General features: G+C 38.1%; 1 protein-coding gene across 1 annotated transcript in view; it reads right to left on the bottom strand.

Annotated features, from left to right (window-relative positions):
* LOC126174771 (intermembrane lipid transfer protein VPS13D) overlaps positions 1-12384 on the bottom strand; it is a 531199-nt gene that overhangs the window by 391620 nt on the left and 127195 nt on the right. Inside the window, 1 exon segment of the mRNA XM_049921112.1 lies at positions 5709-5924. Within this exon segment, the coding sequence (XP_049777069.1) occupies positions 5709-5924 (216 nt within the window).

Below are 12384 nucleotides of genomic sequence, written 5' to 3'. Positions count from 1 at the left end.
CTCAATTTCAATCCATTTTTATCACTGATACGTATAGAATCTTTTATTAATATACATACATTTTTTCATACAAGCTACAGCTTGCTCAATGGAGCTAAATGAACTTTGTCCCAAAGCCTCTCATGAGAACCAAGAACAATTAACACGTCCAATTTACACCCGAGGCATCATGGAGTTCATCTATCTATCTCTTTGGCATGTGTGGACCAATCAATTTGTTACCAATAATGCCACATTAGAAACTCTATGATAATTGTTCTTGAAGGTTTCATTCAATGTAAAAAATATGAAAGAAGATATTTCTGGAGGTTCCTATATGCATACTGCCCAAACTGTATGTGTACATTATAATTCTGTGGCTGGCATTGAAACAGCACTCGGTTTAACTGGTTTTTCACTATCATCCAAATGTTTAGCATTATGACATCTTTCTGTCTGTATGTCAGGAATTCGTGCTAGAAATCTATGGCGTAAAACTGTGACTCCCCTTGCTGGTTGCAAACCACTTCTCATACTGTGAACAATAAGGGTGTGCAAAAGAAGTAAGTTCTCCAACAAGAAAACACCATCCATTCATAACACAACACTTGGACACCACTTGCTTTGATTATAAGATGCTCCTGCTACAGTAAAATAAATCATGTTGCATCCGGTTACATCTAAATATGGTAACAGAAAGTCAAAGTAGAATGTAAATATTTTAAGACTAAAGCTAAAAACTCAATAGTAAAGGCAGTGAACCATCGAAAGGCACACAAACATGACTGAAAACTTTGCTAGCTTTCATAAGAATCCTCTTTTCAGAGAGAACATACATGACAGACACAAAAAATATGACTGAAAACTTTGTGCTTTCAGATGAATCCTCGTGTGTGTGTGTGTGTGTGTGTGTGTGTGTGTGTGTTTGTGTGTGTGTATGGTGTTACACTAAAGTGCTCACAACATCTTTCTGTCTGTATGTCAGGAATTACAGTAGAGGTTTTGATACTATTTTCACTAATAGAAAGCCAGCCTCACACAGAGCATTTGTTTTTATTAGCGCTATGTCAGACAAGTCATCCAGCCATAGATACTTAGTCCTACCTGTGCAAAGCCAAAGGATTTATCAACTACAACTTAAGAAACTGAGGCTTTATAATTCTCAACAGATCAATAGACATTTATTCGCAGTTAGTAAAATGTCGTCTGCTATCAGCTAAGAACAAATTTCCGCTCTTATTTCCAAGCTAAATTATAGTTCTTGTCGACATCTCTTTGGACCAATCAAATAAAATCAAAATTATTTTTAAATTAACTTCATCTATTCTTTGAACGTGGTCAGGTAGTCCTACATGGAACACTGTAGCAGTCAGCTTACAGCATTTCATCGTGACGTTATTCCAGTGGTACGTGTATTCTGAGATTTTACTTGCAACTTTCAAGGTATCAAACAAAAACTTTCAATTCATGACTTGTTCTCACTGATTATATTACTTGTTTATCCACAAAACAGTGATAAGGCTATTTCTTCCATTTGGTCATGTTCAACTGTAAAACTTTTTGTTTGCAAAATCCACTATTTCAGATTTGGCCATGTGACCATTATCAAGTGATGTAGTGTGAAAATTATGCATCAATGTATTTCAAAAGTTTAAAAAATATCTGACATTTCTTTATCACATCCACATGCTACCTATTTAGTGTTGTGATATTTTACACAAATCATGTAAAACCATTAAACATTTTCATGGTATTAATAGTAACAATGTTAAATACCCATCATATGGAAATAATGATAACATACATACATGTCAACCCCCCCATGAACCATGGACCTTGCCATTGGTGAGGAGGCTTGCGTGTCTCAGTGATACAGATAACCGTACCGTAGGTGCAACCACAATGGAGGGTTATCTGTTGAGAGACCAGACAAATGTGACGTTCCTGAAGAGGGGCAGCAGCCTTTTCAGTAGTTGCAGGGGCAACAGTCTGGATGATTGACTGATCTGGTCTTGTAACACTAACCAAAGCAGTCTTGCTGTGCTTGTACTGCGAACAGCTGAAAGCAAGGGGAAACTACAGCCGTGATTTTTCCCGAGGGCATGCAGCTTTACTGTATGATTAAATGATGATGGTGTCCTCTTGGGTAAAATATTCTGGAGGTAAAATAGTCCCCCATTCGGATCTCCGGGTGGGGACTACTCAGGAGGATGTTGTTATCAGGAGAAAGAAAACTGGCGTTCTACGGATCGGAGCGTGGAATGTCAGATCCCTTAATCGGGCAGGTAGGTTAGAAAATTTAAAAATGGAAATGGATAGGTTAAAGTTAGATATAGTGGGAATTAGTGAAGTTCGGTAGCATGAGGAACAAGACTTCTGGTCAGGTGAATACAGGGTTATAAATACAAAATCAAATAGTGATGAAATGTATGATGAGATAAAAGAAATTATTCAGACAGAGAAGGGAGACGAAAATTTAGTAGTCATGGATGACTGGAACTCGATAGTAGGAAAAGGAAGAGAAGGAAACGTAGTAGGTGAATATGGAATGGGAGGAAGGAATGAAAGAGGAAGAAGTCTGGTAGAATTTTGCACAGGGCATAACGTAATCATAGTTAACACTTGGTTCAAGAATCATAAAAGGAGGCTGTATACATGGAAGAAGCCTGGTGATACTGGAAGGTCTCAGATAGATTATATAATGGTAAGACAGAGATTCAGGAACAAGGTTTTAAATTGTAAGACGCTTCCAGGGGCAGATGTGGACTCTGACCACAATCTATTGGTTATGAACTGTAGACTAAAATGAAGAAACTGCAAAAAGGTAGGAATTTGAGGAGATGGGACCTGGATAAACTGAAAGAACCAGAGGTTGTAGAGAGCTTCAGGGAGAGCATTAGAGAACGATTGACAAGAATGGGGAAAAGAAATACAGTAGAAGAAGAATGGGTAGCTTTGCGAGATGAAATAATGAAGGTAGCAGAGGCTCAAGTAGGTAAAAAGACGAGAGATAGTAGAAATCCTTGGGTAACAGAAGAGATACTGAATTTAATTGCTGAAAGGAGAAAATATAAAAATGCAGTAAATGAAGATGGACCGGAAGTGCAAAATGGCTAAGCAGGGATGGCTAGAGGACAAATGTAAGGATGTAAAGGCGCATGTCACTAGGGGTAAGATAGACACTGCCTACAGGAAAATTAAAGAGACCTTTGGAGAAAAGAGAACCACTTGTATGAATATCAAGAGCTCAGTTGGAAACCCAGTTCTAAGCAAAGAAGGGAAAGCAGAAAGGTGGAAGGATATAGAGGGTCTATACAAGGGCGATGTTCTTGAGGACAATATTATAGAAATGGAAGAGGATGTAGATGAAGATGAAATGGGAGATATGATACTGTGTGGAGAGTTTGACAGAGCACTGAAAGACCTGAGTTGAAACAAGGCCCCGGGAGTAGACAACATTCCATTAGAACTACTGACAGCCTTTAGAGAGCCAGGCCTAACAAAACTCTACCATCTGGTGAGCAAGAGGTATGAGACAGGCAAAATACCCTCAGACTTCAAGAAGAATATAATAATTCCAATCCCAAAGAAGCAGGTGTTGACAGATGTGAAAATTACCGAACTATCAGTTTAATAAGCCACAGCTGCAAAATACTAACACGAATTCTTTACAGACTGGCAGTTATAAGAGTCGAGGGGCATGAAAGGGAAGCAGTGGTTGGGAAGGGAGTGAGACAGGGTTGTAGCCTATCCCCGATGTTATTCAATCTGTATATTGAGCAAGCAGTAAAGGAAACAAAAGAAAAATTCGGAGTAGGAATTAAAATCCATGGAGAAGAAATAAAAATATTGAGGTTCGCTGATGACATTGTAATTCTGTCAGAGACAGCAAAGGACCTGGAAGAGCAGCTGAATGGAATGGACAGTGTCTTAAAAGGAGGATATAAGATGAACATCAACAAAAGCAAAATGAGGATAATGGACTGTAGTCGAATTAAGTCGGGTGATGCTGTGGGAATTAGATTAGGAAATGAGACACTTAAAGTAGTAAAGGAGTTTTGCTATTTGGGGAGCAAAATAACTGATGATGGTCGAAGTAGAGACGATATTAAATGTAGACTGGCAATGGCAAGCAAAGTGTTTCTGAAGAAGAGAAATTTGTTAACATCGAGTATAGATTTAAGTGTCAGGAAGTCGTTTCTGAAAGTATTTGTATGGAGTGTAGCCATGTATGGAAGTGAAACGTGGACAATAAATAGTTTAGACAAGACGAGAATAGAAGCTTTCAAAATGTGGTGTTACAGAAGAATGCTGAAGATTAGATGGGTAGATCACATTACTAATGAGGAGGTATTGAATAGAATTGGAGAGAAGAGAAATTTGTGGCCCATCTTGATTAGAAGAAGGGATCAATTGGCAGGGCATATTCTGAGGCATCAAGAGATCACCAATTTAGTTTTGGAGGGTAGTGTGGAGGGTAAAAATCATAGAGGGAGACCAAGAGATGAATACACCAAACAGATTCAGAAGGATGTAGGTTGCAGTAAGTACTGGGAGATGAAGAAGCTTGCACAATGTAGAGTAGCATGGAGAGCTGCATCAAACCAGTCTCTGGACTGAAGACCCCAACAACAACAACATGTCAAATACTTTTTGAAGTTTTGATATGCACTGAAGCACAATTTTCTCAGTACTCCACTGGGTAACGGCGTCATGGTCAAAACCCAATAGTGGATTTTATGAATGAACAGTTTAGCAGCCAAAGGCAACCATGATGTCATTTAAAAATTTTACTAGTTTGTGAACCACAGCCATGAAAAGCTTCTTCCATTTGAAAATATTTACAGGATTGTGAAAATGTAACAAGACAGTACCAAGCAAGCTTCTGATTTTCCCTTCCCCACAGCTTAGGCATGTCTTCAAAAAAATATGAAAATCATTCCATTTCACATGTAGAGTTTCTCAAACTATTCTCAAAAAGGAACAACTAATAATGCTTACAACACTACAGGTATTTTCCCAGAATTCCTCCTACGAGTTCCTACCAGGCAGCTTTTCTCTTGATTATTAAATCTGTGTGAGTTTTTTTCCCATTAAGCTACTGTGGATGTTAGAGTCTATAATAATTTCTAAGTTAGGTGAGATTACGACACATGCCCACAAGTAGAGTTATCAAACTCTATAGTAATGAGAAAATTAAATAATCATACACCTTCCACTCTGCAGAGGTAAGTAGTAAAACATGGCACATTACAGACAGGTGAAAAATTAGGTAAATAAACTTATATGAAAATTGCATTTGACAACCAATCATCTTCACTGCTTTCAACAGCACAATTAATATTCTTTGCCTCATTGAATTTGCACAACATGCACAGAATATCCATACCATCGCCAAGTGCTGTGTAGAGAGCATTCTGAAAATTTAAACTTAAGAACATACTGTTCTGTGAAGCTGCACTTGGTCTCATCAGACCTTTCATTTCAAATTTTGGAGTAGTATAAATCCAAATCTGTGTATTCACTTCTTGAAAGTCTGTTACAAAACAGGCAATGAATGTTTGCATGAATCAACTTTCACCCACTTTTTTACCAAGACCTTCCAATTCTGTGACCTTTCTGTGTGTGTGTAAATCTGCTACTATCTTCCAATGTCACCAGAAAACATATTTTTAACATATTTTTCTGCATAAACATTTTCAACTTAACAGTCCTTTCAGTTGTCTTACCTATTATATCCAGGTTATTAAACTGGATAGAAGCAACTTGAAGTGCTTCTCCACTGCCTTCATTGGATGGACAACTGGCACTAACAAGCAGGATTTCAACAGTAATGAGTGCTTCTGCATCCAGCGGCTCCATAGTGATGGATGGTGGCCTTGCAGGTAGTGGTGGAGAAGTGATATGAGGTGGGGATGATGGCACACCATACGTAGGTGAAGCAGCTGTAAACCAGAAGAACTTGATTAATTTTTCATATGCTTTCAAGTTCTTTTCAAATATAAACCAATACAATTCATTACATAAGACCAGATTCATTTTTTGCTCCACAGACCCAAAAATGTGATGATTCTCATGGGTGTGGAACATGTCAGAAAATATAACATACGAAACATAAAACATTTGAATATAATACTTAGTACCCCGATCACATGTCAAGAGATTGTCAAAATATGTGAATACATTACATAAATGGGAACTGCTAATATTTAAAGAATTAATACACTGTCAGAATGAAACATTGTTAAATTTATTAAACACAAAATATCTAATCTTAACTGTTGTGATCAAGTGCTGTCAAAACTGAAGCCGAACAGACATTTTTACTTAAGCTTGTCTAACAGTCCCTGTTAAGATATTCATCTACAGAAAATAAGGAGTTGCCTGTTGCCTATCGAAAAGTTTTTTAAACTCTGTTCAAACCATACTTCCTTCAACCATGTTTTTAAAGGTTGCTGGCAGTTTATTGAAAATGTGTGTTCCTGAATATTGGACCCATTTTTGGGCCACGGTAAGTGATTTTAGGTCTTGTTCTCAAGGGAATTCAATGCCTTAAACCATTACTATAATAGAAATTCCATACTGTGGAGGGAAAAAAATAGGAAAGATAGCTACTTACCTGCAGCTGATTGATGCACAGTGTGCAAGCAAGCACGCACTCACATGCCCACACCTATGTGCAAGTGCGCATGCGCGCGCCCACACACACACACACACACACACACACACACACAAAGAGAGAGAATACATTTCACTATCTTGGGGGGGGGGGGGGGGGGAGGAGGTGTGTTGCAGGCACGCAACACATCAATCAAATATTTACTTACAATATTTTATTTTGTAAATAATATTTTATTTTGTAAATAACAAGAGTCAAGCTAATAATTCAAAAGAAGTAAACACAGAAATATCAACAACACCAACATATAAAAACTACCAGCAGAACAGGAAAAATATCAGTCAATCAGCTTTTGAATTGAACTGTCATCCTTATATATATATATCCTCCTACAAAAAGTTGAGCAAAATGTGAGCTTTGGGTTGTTTATAATTAACTATTACATAGTAAAATATTAAAAAACACACTGAGAAATGAGGATTAAGGTTGAAGAAACAAGAGTAAAACTTATTTATTCAGTACAATAAAAAACACTAAAATGAAAATAAGGAATGGGCAAAATTGAAATATTTTCAAAAAGCTGATACCACAACATTTAAAACATTGTAGTTACATGTCTTTACAAGTCTCTGAGCAGAATAAAATTTTAACATGTTACAATCTCTCACTTACAGTTTCCAATGCAGCACAGAATATCCTATGATGCTGTAGAAACATAATGCAGAAACATTAACCATAGGCTGCTTGATCATTTGCTTAATGAGTTCCATTTGGCAACAGACTTTTCACTGAAATGCAGTTTCATAGCATTATCACTGGGTAATATCTATTGAATTTCTATGTTTGTTGCAAGCTCTGGAGCAGCAGCCACCACAAGTTGAACTATCTGGTACGCGTACACTACTGTGGTCACACTCTCATTCAGTTTCCATACTGCTGGAGTGGTGGGATATTACACACTGCTTGTGACAAGCACATAAATGATTTGCAATCTGGTACCAACTTGCCTATGACAGAACAACTAATCATTTTTCTGAACTTATTACATTAACTGTTTGTCAGTCTCACTTTCACACAGTATGCTCCACAAAGAAAGCCATCCTAGACTTCACAAATTTAAGCTCTAGCAGGGCTAAAGAAGAAGAATTATTCTGTTGGTATGCTACCCCGCTGAAGTCTTTGGTTGGATCATAAAATTCCACTTGTCAAAACTAATGTACGGCATTAACAATATCCCTCTTGTGTGGATGGAGTGTTACTTTCATGAAAGAAAGCAGTGTGTCACAATGGAAAGCTGTGTCCCAGCATGAAACTAACTTCATAGCTTGGAAATATAACATGTGGAGTCCCATAAGTATTGTTACTGGATGGATTCTTATTCTTACGCTACATAAATGACCTTCCCAAGTTTAAAAAATGCTGTCGATACAAGCACATTAATTAATGGTCTAAAGTCAACCTCATGAGATACACCTCAGATGATAGCTGTAAAGGCCTACAACCGATGGACCATGAACAGTTGCCTTTATTTCATGAAAACTCCTATTACACAACTCTAAATGTAGCTTTATTGTTTCGTGACTGAGGGGAAACAACACGCTACAACTGAAGTGTGTAGATAGCCAAGAAAAACTGTATGTTTATTAAGCATAAAGAACAGAACACTACAATAGTTTCTCATGACATGAGTTGCTCTACTTTGGATCAGTCTGTCAGCCTATGAGCAAGGCCTTGGGTGGCAGTATAAGTGTAGTGTGCTTGAGGATAGACAAAACCCGAAGTATATGAGGTCATCCGCAATGGAGAGCATAGGGTGCTCACAGCTGGACTAAGTCCATGGATCCATCACCAATAGTGAGCGTAGGGTACTCAAGGATGAATCAAGTCTGTCGATGCTGCAATGAAACACTCCTCATTGGCTCGGTGAGGTATACTCCTATCAATGGACTGCTAGGCGCAGCCAGGGTAAAGAACACAGTGTGATGTAAGCATGAAGTGTGAACGACTGATGGGTTGCTAAATGCAGTGGAGTGTGAACTTGTTGCTGAGCAGTTCAAAAGCAACCTAAATATTTGTCCGGCAGAAGGATATTAGCAGAGGCACATGACTTGTGGAAAGGAGAGTGTGCCATGATGGCTGCTGTTTGTGATGATGCTTACACTTCTGACACTGAGTCTGGCACCACAAGGTATCGTGGCGGCTGCTGAAGGTGTGAGTGCTCGATTGTTTTCATTTAATCTCCACAGGAAGTGTTGTTAAAGGCTGGACGCAGACACACCAAGTAGAAAAATTGGAGTTGTGCAAGCACTTTGCAGAAGCTTGTCACAATGAATGAAAGCAAAAGCAACAGATGTAGACCTTTTAGGTCACAGCCACAGATATGATTTGCTGTGTAGAACTACGAAGTACCCACCCTGTGTGGTAGTTCCTGCATCGTTTAGGAAAGACATTTTGCAATAGGCCAATGATCATCTGTTGACGGGTGATGGAGGATGTACAATGACCAACAGACAGACATGCAGCAGAAAAGTTTTGGTGGAGAACCAGAAAGCAAGCTATTGACCAGTAAATGAAAGACCATTTGGGATGTGTGCAAAGAGCAGATCTCAGTTACTGACAAGTGCCATTGCAAAGATTATCAGAAGTGACAAGACACTTTGAAATGCTTGGTTTATATACTCTTGGACTTTTTCATAGGACAACAGCTGGTAACAAGTATATTCTAATGATAACAAACCATTTTTCCCATTAATAGCAATGATAGCGATTCGAGACCAGTGAGCAAGCACAGCTGCAAACGCAATGGTTAATAGTTGGATACTAACATTTTATGTTCCTGATACTGTAATTACAGATCACAGTACAAATTTTATGTCAGACCTTTTGAAGCAGTTCATCACCTGCTTTGTACCTGAACACTTCAACCTAGTCCTTCCTTTACACAAGCGAATAGTCGTACTGAATGGATTTACCATACAATTTCACATGTAATAAGCAATTAAATTGGTAGTCAATTGATATACATATTTGCAATATGTCGTCTCAGAATATAATTCAAAAATAGAAAGTAGTGCAGGGCTGTCTCCTTTCAAGGTTCTGAAACCTAAAAATTCAGAGCCAATGATGCATCAATGAAGAAGTTCACGATATGAATAAGAAAACTTTGGCAGAAGGTCAAACAAGTGAATACAAAAGCACACAAACGTCAAGAGAACATGGGGCAACATACAGGGAAATTACTGTATTATCAAGTAAATCAGAGGGTATTGGTAACTAACCTATACCCAACAATAGGAAGAATGAGAAAGTTTTTAAGTAAGTACAAGGGTTCACATCGTGTGACAGGGATGACATCGCCAATGAATGTGAAGATATAGTTTCCAATGAAAACATCGGTTATTCATGTAGGCCAAGTCAAACCCTTTAGTGGACCAGCACACACATTGCCATAGATTCCTAAACCACCCGTGTTATGGAAGACAAACTCTAGGAAGGCAAAGAAGCTAGGCCTTAAAAATGTTCAGTGTTCTTGTAGCATACCATATCCATTAAGACCACATGTTACCTGTGTACATCTGTTTTTGCTTAAACCACCGGGATTTACATTGTTTTGTTTTGGGGGTTTTGCTCTTGATTAGGCTAGATAGTTTAATGAGTTCATATTGTGTAGCATACAGAAGAATTTTGTTGTGCACTGAAGCTTTTGTAAGGAGGGCGGGAAAATGACAAGAAATCTCTTTCACTCAGGTGGCATGCCAGACACCCAGGAGTAACACAGTAACTTGGTGCTCTTACAACTCATAGATTGGGGGATAGGGAGTGGATTAAAGAACCTCTCTCTTGAATTTGGAGTTGCATTCTAAAGACAGTGCGACATCCTATTAAACAGTCATCGGTGGACACCTGGTTTAACTCTGAATGAATGGAAGATGAGAAATGAGGTGCATTGTTTAGAAGACACTCTTGGGACTTCCAGAAAGAAGCAGAGGAGGAATATCACTGACTGCAACCATCTTATAAGAAGCCAAGGTAACAGTTGAAGCAGGTAACTGACTGGTGTGAAGGACACTGACTTGGAAAATGAGAGGATGGATAAACACATTTGGACACCTTTTCAAGATAGTATTTCAAACAACAGATGATGAAGATATCTGAAATTTAAATAACACACTGCGCCAGGTACAAGTAGTAAGGCGGACTGACATACCATTCAAGTGAGAAAAATTACGATCTTAGAAAGGTATAGAAACTAGCAAGAGATGGGTAGATAATTGTAGCCAGATTGTTGCAGATTTTGACAGATGGTATCAATATGCACAATTGGAGACAGTAATATTGCAGGAATCTGTTTTCCACGCCATACATGCCATTTTTGTAACTGAATTATGGCATTTAGTGGGACTAAATGATGGCAACTTTGCATTATTTTACCACACATCAGTAGTTGAAGTGGTGACAGGTTGAGTGTGTTTAGGTGTGTCAATATGTTTTCCAGTAGTAGGTTTAAACACCTGGTATCAATGTTTTATTGTATACCCTTAAGCTGTGAAGTGGAGCATGGTACGAAAATGAGTACAAGTATTCACTAGCGAAGTACCATAGTGGTCTGGACTGGCATGCAAGCATGTGAGGTACAGCTGTTCCTGGGGAAACCCAAAGCAATCGAGTGTTGGAGGGAAGTATTAACCCCTTATCCACGTTTCTAAAGGTTGATTGCATGTTGGACATATTCATTATACACTCCAGAGAAGCCACAGGGCACATCTAAAATGGAGTTTAAAAAAAAAGGGAGGGGGGGGGGGGGAACTTAATAAATGGAATGGTTTGCAATAAAGCTGGATGAAATTTGTGCTTACCAGGAACAGTTATGGGTACAGCAGTAATTCAGTTACCCTTTGCTGTTACGGCCAGAGCTGTTAGAGATACTGCCAATCCAAAACCTGATCTTTTTAAATAATATCCTAAACCCAGATATCACATCCAACAGTACTACAAGAAGCAGCATAGTCAGGTTATAATCAGAAGCATTTCAGCTACGAGTGCTATAGTGGTTCTGCTTGTCATTTGTGTAATTTTCTCCATGACATTCTCAAAAACATAACAAAAAGCACTTATGACAAAAAATGTAGTACTCAACAAAAGGAAGCTTGATAATTTGAGAAAGAAGAACAAGCTACCTATAAATAAATGCATATATAAGAACAGTAACCCTATAAATATTTTCGAAGAGTTGTAAATACAACTGACGTTCAATTGAATCATGATATAAGGGCACTGCTAAAAAAGAGCATGAAGCATAGTCTAAATCCAAAAATGAATCACAACAAAATAAAAGACACCATATGCACACTAAAGATAGCTGCAGACTTTGCAGAACCTAACGATGCTGGAACAAGCAGTACAAGACTACAAGGCTAGTAAAATTATACAAAAACACATAGGCCACTAAAGCAGCAAATAAAAATAATTTTACAATAAATATAGTTAAATCCATCAATAACAAACTTAAAGAAGAGTATAAATTACAAACACTTTAATTCTTTGCAAACAATCACATATATGAAGTCCATGTTGACCCAACACCAAAATTCCATGCTAAAATAAGAAAATGCCTCAATAACAGTAACTTCCTCTCCACTAACAAGGAACAATCTCCAGAGGTGGGATTGAGTTTTTGAAACCATTTATACGGTGATGATGGTTAGGGCCCCAGGTATCTCACCCTCTAGACATTCACCCAGGTGGATCCTCTTTTGCAAATAATCAAGATTTTTACAATGATGTTC

The sequence above is a fragment of the Schistocerca cancellata genome, chromosome 3 (genome assembly GCF_023864275.1).
Source record: "Schistocerca cancellata isolate TAMUIC-IGC-003103 chromosome 3, iqSchCanc2.1, whole genome shotgun sequence".
Lineage (NCBI taxonomy): Eukaryota > Metazoa > Arthropoda > Insecta > Orthoptera > Acrididae > Schistocerca > Schistocerca cancellata.
This window is presented reverse-complemented; position numbering and strand designations above follow the sequence as displayed.